At 68.6% G+C, this 14,733-nt stretch overlaps 6 protein-coding genes across 6 annotated transcripts; 4 read left to right on the top strand and 2 right to left on the bottom strand.

Annotated features, from left to right (window-relative positions):
- Window positions 1-75: 75 nt before the first annotated feature.
- FA09DRAFT_330353 (RabGAP/TBC) lies at window positions 76-2,865 on the bottom strand. The gene is made up of 10 exons (XM_025742569.1): window positions 2,011-2,865; window positions 1,564-1,914; window positions 1,445-1,515; window positions 1,201-1,395; window positions 1,028-1,142; window positions 795-977; window positions 616-743; window positions 465-560; window positions 258-340; window positions 76-207 (listed from the first exon to the last, which is right to left on the bottom strand). The coding sequence occupies exons 1-10, from the start codon at window positions 2,663-2,665 to the stop codon at window positions 165-167; spliced, it is 1,920 nt and encodes a 639-aa protein (XP_025597973.1). The 5' UTR covers window positions 2,666-2,865; the 3' UTR covers window positions 76-164.
- A 401-nt stretch (window positions 2,866-3,266) lies between these two features.
- FA09DRAFT_330350 (DnaJ-domain-containing protein) lies at window positions 3,267-4,408 on the bottom strand. The gene is made up of 4 exons (XM_025742568.1): window positions 4,251-4,408; window positions 4,107-4,184; window positions 3,563-4,049; window positions 3,267-3,506 (listed from the first exon to the last, which is right to left on the bottom strand). The coding sequence occupies exons 1-4, from the start codon at window positions 4,328-4,330 to the stop codon at window positions 3,366-3,368; spliced, it is 786 nt and encodes a 261-aa protein (XP_025597972.1). The 5' UTR covers window positions 4,331-4,408; the 3' UTR covers window positions 3,267-3,365.
- A 171-nt stretch (window positions 4,409-4,579) lies between these two features.
- FA09DRAFT_43677 (hypothetical protein) lies at window positions 4,580-6,815 on the top strand. The gene is made up of 2 exons (XM_025745662.1): window positions 4,580-5,914; window positions 5,967-6,815. Exons 1-2 carry the CDS (start codon window positions 4,784-4,786, stop codon window positions 6,702-6,704), a joined length of 1,869 nt encoding a protein of 622 aa, XP_025597971.1. The 5' UTR covers window positions 4,580-4,783; the 3' UTR covers window positions 6,705-6,815.
- Window positions 6,816-8,101: 1,286 nt separating this feature from the next.
- FA09DRAFT_330349 (hypothetical protein) lies at window positions 8,102-8,885 on the top strand. The gene has a single exon (XM_025742567.1). It carries the CDS (start codon window positions 8,180-8,182, stop codon window positions 8,867-8,869), a length of 690 nt encoding a protein of 229 aa, XP_025597970.1. The 5' UTR covers window positions 8,102-8,179; the 3' UTR covers window positions 8,870-8,885.
- A 143-nt stretch (window positions 8,886-9,028) lies between these two features.
- On the top strand, window positions 9,029-10,273 carry FA09DRAFT_330348 (hypothetical protein). Its single transcript, XM_025742566.1, has 2 exons — window positions 9,029-9,425; window positions 9,742-10,273. Exons 1-2 carry the CDS (start codon window positions 9,277-9,279, stop codon window positions 9,923-9,925), a joined length of 333 nt encoding a protein of 110 aa, XP_025597969.1. The 5' UTR covers window positions 9,029-9,276; the 3' UTR covers window positions 9,926-10,273.
- A 1,293-nt stretch (window positions 10,274-11,566) lies between these two features.
- On the top strand, window positions 11,567-13,370 carry FA09DRAFT_325689 (hypothetical protein; the record flags this gene model as incomplete). The annotated part of the gene is made up of 3 exons (XM_025741177.1): window positions 11,567-12,542; window positions 12,601-12,900; window positions 12,955-13,370. 3 exons carry the CDS (start codon window positions 11,567-11,569, stop codon window positions 13,368-13,370), a joined length of 1,692 nt encoding a protein of 563 aa, XP_025597968.1.
- Between the last annotated feature and the right edge of the window lie 1,363 nt (window positions 13,371-14,733).

Genomic DNA, 14,733 nt, shown 5'->3' with positions numbered 1-14,733 from the left:
AGAATTGCGTCCTCGCTCTGCCGTGCCGAGAACGGGCTCCTTCAGAGATTATCGCTGCTGTCTCACTCGTACAACAGCAGATCGTGAATATGCCACACCCAACACTGAACCTCGCGGCTTCCAGCTCAGCTGCTCCAGGCGTGTACAGTTTGTGTATTCCAACGCTAGCTCGAGAGATGCGCCGTGCCGCCAAAGAGGCTCTTCTTGCTGCGCCAGGGTCAGCGAGGAAGGGCTAGGAGGCCACGTACGCCACTCACACAAACGCATCCGAGAGCAGCACCTCGGCATCGCGGTCACTCCAGCTCTGCGTGGGAAGCGACTGCAGGAACATGATGATGCCCTGTTGGAGTGTAAGCGGCAGGCAAAATGGGACCGCATGGACAACACACGCCAACTGGCAGCGCAAGCGCGAGCTGGCGACATGCTGTGCTCTCTCCGCACAACAAGCACTGATCGCTACCCACCTGGAAGTCCATCGTGAGCAGCTCTGGGCTCCACTTTGACAGGAACACGCTGCAGACGTAGAGGTGAAAGTCGGAAAAGGCATCCGGCCCCTCGGCCTGGAAGACGGACAGGTCAGCGAAAGGCCCGCAGCTGCAGCGCGCTCGTCCTCACCAGATACGTGTCCCACATGCGCACGATGTTCTGCACGCTCAGCTCGCGCATGAGCAGGCAGTTCATCCAGCGAAAGGCAAACTGCATGTACTCGACGCCCTGGTCCTGCAGGTGCGCGTGCAGCGGCGCTGTGGGTGCATCAGCGCGCGCATCTTGTGAGTGCCGCACACTCGACTCACGATCGATGCGCGCGACGAGCTTCTCCATGCGCCGCACCTGCCTCTGGATGCCCGGCTGCGCGAAGATGTAGTTGTCCTGGATGCCGTCGAGCAGCTTGGACAGGCACCAGAACGTGTCTGCCTCGAGCGCCTCGAGCGCCTCGGGCGGCAGCAGGGAGACGTCGTACGACTCCGGGTCGCCCGCTGTGCTCGGGTCAGCAGGGGCAAACGGTGCGAGCACATGCAGCACGCACAGATGTACGCGCTCAGGAACACCTCAAAGAAGGGCGTGGCGAGGTCGTTGATACCCTGCACGTAGCCGCTGGCAGGATGGCGGATCGCCCAGACGTAGAGGATGCGCTCGAGCGCCTGTACAGGGTAGAGCATCAGCTGCAGCCCGGCTAAGAGAGCTCTGTGGCCGACTCACCCGCTGCGTCGCCTCGCGCTGCCACAGCAAGATGCCCGGGTGCGTGCGTACGACGTCGATGCGCACTTGATGGAACGTCGCCGCGTCTAGGCCAGCGTCGCCGCGCGCAAACGCCAGCCGTGCCCCAGCAGCGTACTCGGCACGCTTGCGTGCAAGCACAGAGGCGCGGTGCGGACGCGAGGGCGGCAGGTAGCCCTGCGCAATGTGAGCAGGATGGTGGACTTACAGCGCTCGCGCTACGTACCAAAAGCAGCTGCCAGACCATCGGACGCAGCTCCGTCGGCACGCCCTGCCACGCCAGCGTCCGCAGCTCGTCTGTGGCCGGTCAGCGGAGCGGCACAGCGCGAGCCTCGCAGCACTCACCCAGCGGGCAGCTCTCCTTGCCGAGACACCGCACGAACTGCTCGCGGCGGCGCACCGTCCGCGTCGAATTCTTGCGCCCGATGCCCAGCGAAAGTGCCGCCTCTGTGGCGCTCGCATCGTCTGGCGCCGCGGGTGCAGCCAGCTCGGAGTCTGACGCCCCGAAGCCGCCAGACGAGATCAGGCCGTCGCCGCCCATGCTGACCACGTCAAGCTCGCGCCGGCGCGCAGCCGCTGGTCGAGCACGCGGCTCGATGGGCGAGGGTGACGGCGAGGCAGAGGCAGAGGCCGAGTGCGGCGAAGGCGGCTCGTGCGCCCAGGAGAGGGAGAGGTGCGAGAGGAGGCGTGTGGGATCTGCAGAGATGTGTCAGCGCTCAAGCAGGCCTACGCTGAGCACGACGGCTGGCAGCAGCGCCGCACCACGCCTGGCCTCTCCCCGAGCCGACTCACCGTCGACGACGCGGTCCACATCCGTGCGCAAGCGGCCGCGCAGCTCCTCGCGCTCCAGCTCGTTCATACGCCGGCCACGACCATGCGCTCCCGAAATGCTCGCCTTGCGCGCAGCCGCGCGCGCCGTTCGTGGCGCGCCCTCCTCGCTGTCCGAGACGGCGGCCGCGAGCACTGCGGCGGCGGCCGAGGCGCCGACGTCGGTCGGCGGACTGCCGGCAAGCGAGGTACGCGAGGCTACGGCCGCATCACGATGGCCATTGGCGCGGTCGACGAGCGTCCAGCTGCCGGGACTGGCGCCCGGCGGATGTGTGCTGCCCGGAATGGCGCCGAGGGGCTGCGAGGCGCTGCTGCTGGTGCTGGCGCTGCGAGCGGCCGGCACGGGGAAGGGATGCGGGCGCGCCGGCGGGGCACTCGGCCCGGGTCGCACATCGCTGGCAGTCATGCGTGATGCTCTTGGTGTGCGTGCTTCATCGCCGTCCGCAGCCTCGGCAGCGCGAGCGCGACGCACGCGCTGCCGCGACACAAAGTCGTCGTCGTCCGAGTCGCTGGCCCATGCCTCGTCCTCCCACGACGGCGTGGCGCGATGGAGCGGCGGCGGCGCCTTTGCCGACGCGGAGGTGCCCGAGAAGGAGCGGCCAGCGAAGGGGCGCGACATCGGCAGAGCAGCACGGCGCCGGCGCGTGCGACGAGGGCAATGTGGGGAGGGGTCGAGTGGGCAGAGCGTGTGGAAGATGCGAGTGCGGCCACAAGTGACGGGAAAGGGCGACGAGTGCCAGCACAGCGGCGCCGCCAGCGTCAGATGTGCAGCTCAGAGGCGTGCGGGCGCAGAGGCCTCGCGACGAGCAGGAAGGGGTGAGAAGGCAGGAGGCAGGAGGCAAGAGCAGCCGCGTCCAGGTCCAGCTGCCCGCGCGCGGCGCGGCGCTAGCACACGGCGGTGGCTTGTGCGCTGCACGCGTCGGCGTTCTGCTGGCGCTGCGCCGACAGCCCACCACCAGGGGCCTCGCCGCGCGCCTTCGCGCCCCCTCGCGCCTTCGCGACGCCGCACCACCACGGTTGCGACGGAGTCGGACGATCGCTCACCCAGCACTGCACCACCGAGCCCAGGGCAATGGCCCGATATCTTTGACTCGACGATCACCGCTGCTATTGCACCGTGCAAAGGCCGGGCCCAGCTCGCTCATGGCTTGCGCGACCTTGCGCAGCTGCGCTCACACAGGGGCCGCGGCGCAAAGACGTGCCCGCCTCCATCACAGAGCCACGAGTGAGAAGCCTGTGGTATTGATAGATCGTGACTAGGGAACGGTGCTTGGCGTTGGCCTTGCAAGACGCAGGCCGAAGTGGTGCGTGCGCGGGGCTCAGCGCCAGAACGGCAGGGCACTGGCCCAGCCCGAGCGGTCGGCCCGCTGGTGCAGGAGAGGATGGTCGCTCTGCAGCATGCCGTTGAAAAAGACGCACTGCTGGCCGTCGGGCGCCACGATGTGCGTCGTCTCGTTGCCCTGACGAGCAGATACGTGAGCCCCCGCGCAAGGCTCAGAGAAGCGAGCGCGCTCACCTGCGCATCGCGGCGTGTGGTCTCCGTCTGCGTGCGGCCATTCACGGTCCGTGAGCTCGTGCTGTAGCTCTCGCCCCACGACGTGCTGTGCGAAGAGGACTGCGCGCTCTCGAAGCCAGCAAAGGGCGCGGCGGACCTGCCGCTGCTGCCGAAGCCTGGTGCGCCGAATCCGAAGCCAAACGACTCGGCCATGCGCCGGTGGTTGGCAAAGAAGGGGTCATCGAACGGATCGCGGCGTGGCGGAGCGAATGCGGAGAACGGCGGCCCAAAGAAGTCTTCGGGCCCGCTGAAGAAGCTGCGCGAGGCCGGCGGCGGCGCTGGGGCGCCGTAGTCCGAGTGGAAGAAGGCATTGAAGAGCTCGAACGGGTCTCGCTGCTGTGGCGCACGCCGGTAGCTCCTGTCAGATGGCTCGCCGTATGAGCTTGCCGACGCAGCCCGGGCGTCGTGCTCGGCTCGCAGCGCGGGCGTGGAGAGCGTCTCGTACGCGCTGCAGCAGAGTGTCAGCGCTTGACAGCCTCATGGCGATGCGACAGCTGGGACACACCGTGAGACGCGCTTGAAGCGCTCGGCGCTGGCCTCCTTGTCGTCCGCTTGTGCGCGGTCAGGGTGCGTCTCGAGAGCGCTGCGGCACAAGGCAGTCAAGCGTCAGCTCGCGCGCTGGCTGGTCCTGCCGCCGCTGCATGCGCACCGTGCGCGGTAGGCCACCTTGATCTCGCGCTGCGACGCCGAGGGCGCGACGCCGAGCTCGGCATAGGGACAGTCGGACATGCTAGGCAGCCGCCCAGCGCTTGCGCTGCAGCCGGCAGGCTGGAGCTGTGAACTAGATGGATGTGGTCGCGAGGCAGGTGAGAGGCGAGAGGCGAGCGAGTGCGGGGAGGCCAGCAATGTGATTTCAATTCAGCGGCGCCGCGTTTGTATTCCCCGTCACGTGCGAGCAATACAACCGTGCGGCGGCCGCGGCGGCGGCGGCGGCGGCGGCGTCGCAGCCCGAGCCACTTCCGCGCGCCGAGGCTGCCTCCCAACATCATCACCCACGCTGCGCATCAGACCATTCTGTCAGCCGCAGCAGCACCGATCACGCATCCGCACACGCTCCTCTGCCGTGCCGCTCCCTGCTCAGACGCGCATCTTTCGCTCGTGGCTGTCGGCTTTCGGCTCCGCTCGCTCGCTACACCGCGACCTCATCTGCACCGCACATCTGCCCAACTCGTGAGCCGCGGCATGCAAGTTGCCGAGCCTCTGGCTCTCGGCGCGCGCGAGCCTGCGGGCAGCGCTACCGATTACGAGATGACGGCAGGCGCATCGTCGTCGTCGTGGCCAGCAGAGGAGCCCGCCTCGATGGAGCTCGAGCTGCAGGACGCCGACCAGGAGGGCGCCTCTGCCATGGAGCTCGAGGCCGACACGCTCGAGCCTGAGCTTGGAGCTACCAGCGAGGAGGTCGAGATGGGCGAGGCAGAGCTCGGCACCGCCGAGCCTGCCGACGAAGAGATCGTGGACTACGCAGAGGACGATGTGCCGCAGGCCTCGCTGGATCCGGGCGACGAAGAGCTAGCCGCTGCGTCATCGCCGGTGCCGCTCGAAGCTGGGCATCACGCAAGTGAGCACGCAGACCTTGCACTGGCGCCGCCGCTAGCCGCAGACGACGACGCACCACCCGCAGCGGACGCCGCGCCGCAGTCTGAAGAGCAGACCGAGTCGCACATGCAGCCTGCCGAGCAGCCCGCAGACTTCGCGGCGACGGCGCCAGAGCTGGACGAATCTGAAGCCGCAACGAGCGCGTCAGCGCTTCCGAGCGAGCCTTCCGCCGCCGCCGCTGCCGTCGATGCCAAGCAAGACGAGCTTGAAGCTGCTGCCGAGACGACGAGTGCTCCGCCCGGTGCTGAGCAGCAGCTCGCAGTGGAGCAGCATCAGGAGGTTGCGGATGGTAGCGCCACGCACGACGACCTCGCCGAGCAAGAGGACACGGCAGAGGCCGCTGAGCCGTCCGTCGACGCCGACGAGACAGCGAGCGAGGCCGCCGAGGCCGACGAGGCCGATGAGGACGACGACGGCACGATCGACGACCAGCCGCCGAGCATTCGTCTGACGTTCGCCGGCCAAGACTTTGTGCTCTTCGCCGCCGACGACTGCTCGGAGTACCTTGCAGTCAGCGAGAGCGCCGATGCGCCCGAGAGCTCCTGGGGCACCGTCGCCGTCGCCGCGCCGCGCCTAGCAGCGCCGACTGAGGCGTTCCACGAGGGCCTCGATGGCCTCTTTGAGGCGCTACGCGTGCGTGACTCGCTCGGCGACTTCCTCGAGGAGCGCACCGAGCTGGTGCTGAACCTGCCTGAGCTGGAGCTCACCGTTCGCGAGGTGAGTGCTCCGGTCGCTGCTACGAATGTCTTGAGGCTGACTGCCTGCTCAGGACGACGTGTATGCGCGCGAGGTCACGCTGGCAGACCTGCACCGCCTGCACGTCGGCGGCGGCCTGGTGGGCTCCCTGCACCTGGTCGTCTCCGAGGCGCCGCGCTTCATCTCGCGCTACAACCTCCTCGCGGCAGAGCTCAGCGTGGAGGACGGCGACGACACGACAGCCTCTGCCGAAGAGGAGCTGGATGCGCTGCATGACGGCGTGGATGAGCACGGCGAGATCGAAGGAGAGGAGGAGGCCGAAGCGCAACATCATGCAGATGCGCCGCTCGACGAGCAGCAGCACGTGGATGGCGAAGGTGCTGGCGACGTGGAGCACCCCATCGAGCCGACACTTGCCGCATCACACACAGACACAGTCGTCGCCGCCGATGAGGCGACAGACGCTGCGAGCCAGACTGACGAGTCTGGCGCGCTCGACGCTCAAGTCGCGGAAGCAGCTGCCGAGGCCACAGAGCCAGCACACGCAGAGCTGACGGACGGCGAGCACGCGACCGGGGAGGCGCACGACGATGTGGAAGAGGAAGGTGCAGCAGAGGCGGAGGAGACATTGGAGGAGTACGTCGAGGAGGAGGAGCTCGAGGCGCAAGGCGAAGATGCAGTGCACGAAGAGGCGCCGCCAGAGAAGAGCACTGAGGCAGACGCCGAGGGCGCGAGCCTGGACGACGGCGCCGCTGCTCAGACTGAGCAAGCAGGTACGTCGGCCCCGTCTGTTGCCCTTCGCATGTGCTGACACGTGTTGCAGCAGCCGAGGAACAGATCGTCGACTACGAAGAACACACAGACGAAGCGGCTCTGCCCTCAGCGTCCATCAATGGAGACAATGTCCAGTACGAGCAAGATGCCTCGGAGCACGCGAACGGCAAGCGGCCGTTCGCTGAGCCAGACGACGAGCAAGATGAAGCTTGTGCGTGTCCCTCGCTGCCTTGTGCAAGGCCTCGCGCTTACCCTGTCACTGCCGCTCCAGCTGCCAAACGCACCAAGGTCGACTAGGCCCCGCGCAGCTCCATAGATCTCATCGTAGGCGGTCTCGGTCGCGCGTCTCCTTGCGCAGACTGTCTCGAACGACTAAACAACGCAAGCTCTCTGACGCCTAGCGAGCCTTGCATTCCCATCTCGCCACCCCGCCCTCTCGAAGCTTCCACATGCATTCCCCGGCGCCCTTCTCTCCCGGTACACCAGTCACCTGCATCCCTCTCCCCGCCGCATCCACCAGCGTAAGCGGCCTGCACGGCGATCCCGTGCGACGCCATCTCCGACCTCGACTTTCCACGACACCACAGCTCCGCCGGCTAACCACGCGCCGCAAGGAGCGGCGCGCCACGTTCTCCTCTCACCCTCTCACAGGCTTCAAGGCGTGCAGAAAGGTAGGTGGGCTGCGAGCGATGCCAGCGAGACGCAGACGAGGCCCTTGCCGTCGAGCGTGCTCCTGTGCCTGTGCGCGGAGTTGCGAGACGAGTAACAGATGCGATTCCACACAAGACTGCGTGCGAGACTTCTGCGCACGGCCTCCTTGCTCGTGCGATGTGCGCACGGTGGACGAGCTGCATATCTCCTGCTGTCGCAGGCTAGTGCGAGGTGGCAGGGTCCAGCTCCATGCGCGACGGCAAGGGGCACCGACGCGTCGTGGGAGAGGCCACGGCGGACCTCGGCGCGTCGCATGCCGGCGCCAGTCTCGGTCGGTACCCTGCAGCCTGCATCCCGTCTGGGCCTCGGGAGAGGCCAGACAAAGCGCAGCTGCAGACAAGTGCATGCGCATGGACACGCAGCGGCCAGAGGTGCAGCATGCAGGGTGCATCTCAGGCATGGAGCTGAACCTTGCTGTGCTGCGGGCTGAGGCATGGCCGTCTGGCCGTGCGTTTTGCCGCGCCCATCCTGATTTGCTGTTGACAGCATCAACGATGCGACTGCAGCGCTCGAATCGTCGTCGCATCAAATGCGATTCTTGATGCTCCATCGGGCACGGGTCCTGCACAGCCCAGCCGCCCAGGGAGAGCGATGGCAGGCGATGCACACCATCCCTGCGCGCTCGCACCGACCGGCGCACGTCGGAGCGAGGCAGACGGTGCCTGCAGGCCGTGCTTGGCGGACCCTTCCGTGCTGCTAAATGAGGAGCCGACCCGCGGGACGGCATGCTCGACGGGGGGCATGGCCGACCGTTCTTGCTCTGCACCGCCCTGGAAGCCGTGGTGCGGCCGTTGCTGCGCCATGCGCCGAAGCAGCACAGCGGCCGCCGGCCATGCGGCGTGCCTCGACCGCTCGGAGAGTCCGAGGAGGCCTCATGGGCCTCCGACGAGGCGAGGACGCCTGCTGCTGCTGTGCCGCACAGCGTGCTGCATCCTCTGGCCTCCGGCATACAGCAACCTTGCGCACAGCCTCAGCACCTCCTGCCACCAGGCTGCGTCGTCGTCATCGCTCATGCTGCGCCAGCCGTCTGTCATCTGTCGCGCTTTCTCTTCTGCGCTTCGCACGCCAGGCGTGCATGGCTCGGCGCTCGCTCCGCAGGGTGCAGCGAGGGCCCAGAACCTCGTCCCGCGCTTGTGCACCTGCCATGTCCGGGTGCTGCGACGTGCCATGACGGCCAGGGGCTCGCTCGGACACGCCCGCGCGGCCGGATCGTCAGCGAGCCTGCAGAAGCACGCTAAACGCGACCCGCTGCAGGCTCGCAGGAGCGACGATGCACCGCGCAGCTTGCAGCTCGACAGCGGCGCAACCTTGCTCGCTCGCAATTCTTCGGAGAGGGAGGACACGGAACGGCTCATGTTGCCCGAGAGCCACTCGTGTTGCATCGGGCATGAGCCGTGGTGCGGCGGTGTGGCCAGCGATTCGACCGTCCCGAGCGCGCACGCGCGGCACAGCCTTTGCCGGTTGCCTCGCCCAACGTCGAGGCGGCGATGACGATGCTGCGGCTTCCCTGAGCGCTGCTGTAGCACCCAGCCGAAGCGTCAAGCTCGCTGTGCAATGCAGCGAGGCTAGCGAGCTCTGGCGTGCGGGATACAGTCGCAGAACGTAACATGCGGAGGGGCACCACCCGGTACGGCGTCGGCCGGCGACTTTACGTTCCGCTGTGCGACCGAGTCCCGCGCTGCTGCGGACGCACCCGTCGGAAGTGACTGCAGGCTGCATTGCTGTGGGAAGAAGCAGGCCTTAGCGCTCGGCAGCGGCACGGAGCGGCTGGCCCAAGGGCGAGGAACGCGCGCGTCCGACGCCCGGCACCGCACAGCGGCGGCTGGCGTCCTGTCGTCCATCGTCCCTCCATCTGCTCGTCCCTGATCCTTTGGAGCTCCGCCGCCGATGCGTGCGCCATGTTGATGCTGCAGCAAGCAGCAAGACGAGATGCAGCATGCAGCAGCAAAGATCGTGCCCGCTGGCCGGTGCCGCGACCGCTGCATGGCCCCTTCTCGCTCCCTGTCGTGGCCGAGGGTGCAGGCCGAGCTTCCGGCTGGCTCGTTTCCTTTGTCGGAGCAGGCCGTGCGAAGGATCCAGGGCCTCCGTGTCAGCGAGGTCTCCGGGCATTCGTCTCTGCGTGCACCCTGCACTAAAGCATGCACCCCATGGACGGCGCTGCAAGTCTGCGCAGTCTTGTTTGCTGGATGCACGCCAAGCTTGTGGCGGCTCGCCTATCTCGACGACAGCAGCGCTGCTCCGGAGCGCGCGATCGGCCGTGGAGATCTGCATCAAGCGTGCCCGCAGGGCTCGCGACGCGCACACAGCCGCACCTGCCGCCGCCGGCCGTGCTTCCCGTGCCCGTGCCAAGCTGAGCCACGCACCTCGCAGCCGCCTGGAGATCTTCCCGTGCCGCCGAGTGCGCTTGAGCATGCTGCTCCCCGCGTGCCAGCGCAAGGCATGCGTCGTGCTCCGGCCGGCGCGGACGCATTCCCAGACGAGTCGTGCGCGCAATCTTGCCGCGAGGAGGGCGCGCAGTCGAGGAAGCAGCCGCCGCCGCCGCGCTAGGAGGCATCCCGCGGTGATTTGCGCGCCTGCTGCTGCCGCCGCGCACGCACGCAGAGAGCCAGAAATAAGCGCAGGCACCAGCAGAGAAAACGACAGCTGTCACTCTGCTGCGATCCGCACGCCAACGAGACAGAGAGCGAGCATGCCGCGACGTCTGCGTGTCTCGACGCCGACGGGAGCGAGGTGCAAGGAGCCGCCGAGGTCAGGCCATCGCGCCGTCCCGCGCTGCGCAGCGCTGACTCGAGAGCGTGGGTAGGCACGGGTGGAGCGTGGATTTGCGCGAGACGGAGCGGAAGCAGCGCGGGCCGGGCAGCGCAGAGAGCGCGCGCGCGGCGTGCGGCGGAGATGCGTCCGCGTCGAGCACGAGGGGAAGACTACGCCGCAGCGCAGCGAGTTCAAAGCGTGCTGCCGTTTGCTGCGCTGTCGCCGAGCTGCGGCGAGCTGCTCTTGCGGCCGCAGCCGCTGCACGGCTGACGAGCTGCCGGCCCTCGCCGGTCGCACGCGCGTCACGCGGCAGCACCATGCAGCCGGGCCGCACGGCGGCAGCAGCGCAGAGACGTCGCGGCTGGCGAGCTGCCGCTGCCGCCGTGCCGCTGCCGGCTGTGCGCTTGGCAGGCAGGCAGGCGAGCTGCCCACGCCCTCGGCCTTCCCCGCTCGCGACTCACATGGGGCGCCCGCCGCCTCCCTGCCGCGCACATGCCTGCAGCGCGCTGCGTGCTTTTGGGCGCCGCCTTGCGTCAGCGCGGGCACATGGGAGGGGTGCCTGCTGCCGCCCATGCGGCCGTGCAGAGCAGCAAGCAGCGGCAGGACAGCCCGGCATGGCATGCTTCCGCGGAGCAGGCAGATCGCAGGCAGGCCGTACGAGAGCGAGCAGGGGTGACGGGCGATGCACGCGAGAGTCGGCCGATGCGCTCTGCAGACGCCGCGCGCGCCGAGCTCTCGTCTGCTGCCGGGCGGCGTGGGCCCGGTTGCGTGCCGCCCGTCCGCGGCCGTCTCGCGTCTGCTGCCGCGCTGCGCCTGTCTCGCTGCGTGCTGCCCCCGCTGTGCGCTGCTGAGCTGCTGCAGCCGCTCCGTCGGGGCGTCATCTTGGGTGCTGCGTGGTGCTGTGCTGCCATGCGTCGCTGTTCGCCGCTGCCGCCGCCTGCGCCGTGCGCGGCCAGCAGCTCCCGGGCGTGCTCCCAGAGGCAGCGCCGCACCGCACCGCACCGCACCGCACCGCACTGGCACCGCTGCCTCGCCCACGCCCCCGCCGCGGCCGAACGCTGTGCTGCCTCCGCATGCTTCGCCCGCCGCCCGCGCTCCTCGTCGCTCCCATCGTCCCCACCACATCCTGCTCAGCACCGCCGTCCATCCCACCTCGTCGTCGTCGCCGTCTGCTCGCTCGCACCGCCGCCGAGACCCCATCTCTCCGGCTTCCGGCTCCCCGACGCCCTCGCACGCGGCGCGTCTCGCTCGCCCGCACTTAGTGCCCGCCGCCGTCTAGCGTAGCGCGTGCTAGCCGTCAGCCACATTGCCCGCACCCGCCTCGCGCACCGGCCACGCCGCTCGTCCGTCGCAGCACCGCCGCACGGCCCTCTCCACTGCCCACCGCCCACCATTCTTCTCTCGCACCCCGCACACTCGCTGCCGCCGCCGTCTGGCATGGCCCGCAACATGAACCAGCAGCAGCGCCGCAGCATCCCCGGCCGCCGCGACGCCTCGCCGCACTCCGACGGCCTCGCTGCCATGGGCGCCGATGCCGGCGCATCGGTCGCTCTCGGCGGGCCTGCGCCGCTGGGCTACGCCTCGTACGAGGCCGGCGGCCCGCTCGACTCGACGCTGCACAACTACGCCAGCAACGGCGCGCAGCAGCAGCAACAGCAGCACGGCGGCGCCCACACCGACTACAGCTCGGCACAGAGCCTCAGCGCGCACGGCTCATCGCCCGGCGGTGCCTCGCCGCATGCGCCGCAGGCGAGCTTCTACAACGCCCCGGGCGCCGGCCCCACGGGCAACTACGGCGGCGTCGAGGACGCACACCAGGCGCCCGTGCGCGGCCACCATCTGCCGCCGCTCTCGGAGGCGCTGCACTCGTCCAACGACGCCGCGCAGGGTCACGACGACAGCCACCGCTTTGCGCACAACGTCGGTCCCGGCGGCCCGGCATACGACGACCAGCACTTCCTCGATGCGCACATGATGCACCCGCCGGCGAACAGCAACAGCGGCGCCGGCGTGCACGACTACTCCAACGGCGCCGCCGCCTCCGGCGCGACGCACTTCCAGCAGCCGTCCAACGGCGCCGCTTCCAGCGCTGGCATGATGACGCCGCCGCCGGGCTCGTCGCACGGCGCTGGCTCGTCGCACGGCGGCTACCAGTCGTACTACGCGCCGCCGGCGCACATGATGCACCGCGCCTCTATCTCCGGGCCCGTCATGTCGCACTACCCGACGCATCCTTCCGTTGGTGGCGCCACGTCGGCCCTTGCGGGACACTCTGGCATCGGCGCTCCGCCTGCTGCCGGCGACTTTGCCGCCTGGGGCAACGCCAGTGGCAGCGCGCGCCCACACACGGCCGACGGCATGTTCGGCGGCCAATTCGGCCTCGGCGCGCCGCAGTGGCCCGGCGCCTTGCCAAGTGAGCCCGAGTGCGAAGCAGTCCTGCCCACTGAGACTGACCCATCCCTTTTCCATAGCTGGCGGCGGCTACAGCATGCGTGGCCCGCGCGCGTCAATCAGCTCGATGTCCTCGATGACCGAACAGTCGCCGTCGAGCATCGGCAGCAAGACGTTCAGCTACATGGCCGGCGCAGACGACATTGGCGGCGGGCCCGGCGGCGGCTCGGGCGCCAAGAAGCGCCCGCGGCGCCGCTACGACGAGATTGAGCGCCTCTACCCGTGCAGCTTCCCCGGCTGCGCCAAGAGCTACGGCACGCTCAACCACCTCAACGCGCACGTGGCGATGCAGAAGCACGGCCAGAAGCGTGCTCCCGGAGGTGAGTCTGGCATGTCCCTAGCGTGCTGCATCGAGGCTTACCCTTGCGCTACAGAGTTCAAGGAGATGCGCAAGCAGTGGCGCAAGGGCAAGCGCGAGGAGGAGCAGCGGCGCCAGTCGCACGGCGGCAGCGACGACCACATGGGCCACCGCGGCAGCATCTCGTCGAGCTACGGCGGCACTCCGGGCCCCGTGGCGCACGGCTATCCTTCGGCGGGCAGCATGTCGGGCTACGTGCCGCCCATGGGCATGCCTTCGCAGATCCCGCGCTACTCGCTGCAGCACGGCAGCGCCGGCGGCAACTTCTCGGCCATGCAGCCGCCGTCGCACTACCCGGCCCAGTCGGCGCCGCTCGACCCCAATGGCCGCCCGTACAGCAGCGCCGGCGCCCCGCCGCAGGTGCAGCAGCAGCACCAGGGTGCACCCAGCGGGCTGGGCGCATACCTGATGGCGCACCGCGGTAGCATCTAGAGTCGCCAACCGGCCCTCTGCGACGCCTCGGAAGCGCATCTCTCTGCGCCATCCGCCGCAAGCCTACCTTCTCTTCTCATCGAGGCAGCCCGTGCCGTCCGAGTCACCCTCCGCCCGCGCAGGCGCACATACCCGGCTCGCACCGCGCGGCGGCCTTGCCCGTCGACTCGCCGTCCTCTCGCGCATCCTTCTTTCTGCCACAGTACCTCCTCAGCGCTGCCGCTTTACTTCTCGCTCGTAGCCGTGCGCCTTTGTCGCCTCGCAAGTGGCACGCCGCTGCCGACGTCCGGGCCGCTGCCCCTCTCCTGCCTTCTCTCTGCTTCTCCAAAAGATGTACCACTACGTGTTGCCCGCCTATTCTGCCTCCGCTACTTCTCGCGCTGCGCTGCCCCGACGGATCTGCCCCACTCCAGCTCGCGCACTTCCCTCGGCGCTCCGGCCGCCTTCCTTGCAAGTCAATTCAAATTCAGCCCCCTCTGTGCCGCCTTACCTGAACCGAGTGACGTCGCAGACCTGCCTGCCGGGTGTTGGACTCCTGGCACCCCCCTCGTCGTGCCCATGCGCCTTGTCGATCCAGATCCCGCTGCACCTCGCAATCTCGCTGTGTCAGCCTCCACCCGTGCGGCGTCTTGCTCCCTCTGTCTCTCCCGCCTTTGCAAGCGTCGAGAGCTGCATCTTGCTGCCTTCCGTGGGCTAGCCTAGGTGCGAGTCGCGGCCAGGCAGCAAGCAAGGCCAAGACCGCAGCGCAGGCGGCTCCGCGTGCCGCAGCTGGCGCCGTGCCTGACGGGTGTTGCATCGGTGCCGAGCTGAGACGCAGCGCTGCTGCGAGGGGTGCAGACGCGAGAGACAAGACGAAGGAGCGTCTGCACTGGCTTAGCGTTGACTGGGCCCTGCTTTGCCCTCTCATGACGACGACGAGCGATGCGCATGCGTCGCTGCTGCATGCTTGGCCGGCGCAGGGCCTCGGACCGCGGCCCGTCCGCCAGGCGCGCTAGCCGATGAGCTGCGCCGCAGCGGGCAGCGTGCGCAAGCTGCGGCTCTGGCCTTGCCTTGCAGCGTCGATGGATTGACCCGCTTTCTGCATGTCGTGTGCGCTGCAAACAAGCACAAGCTCGCCAGCAGCAGGGCAGAGGCGTCTTGGGGCCTTTCTCCCATGCCCAGTACCATGCCGTCCGAGAAAGCGACGGGCCGTCATGCTCGGCTGGCCATCATGTTTTCTCGGGTCGACTGCCAGGCGTCGTCAGCAGGCACCCCAGGCAGAGTCTCTTGGCAGACGTCGCTTCCTTCTCCACCACACCCACGTCTCAGCGGAGGTCGGATTCCGTGCTTGGCCGTCTCACCCGCAGCGCCCTGAGCACAGCAC

Source organism: Tilletiopsis washingtonensis (assembly GCF_003144115.1).
Source record: "Tilletiopsis washingtonensis strain MCA 4186 unplaced genomic scaffold FA09scaffold_12, whole genome shotgun sequence".
NCBI lineage: Eukaryota > Fungi > Basidiomycota > Exobasidiomycetes > Entylomatales > Tilletiopsis > Tilletiopsis washingtonensis.
This window is presented reverse-complemented; position numbering and strand designations above follow the sequence as displayed.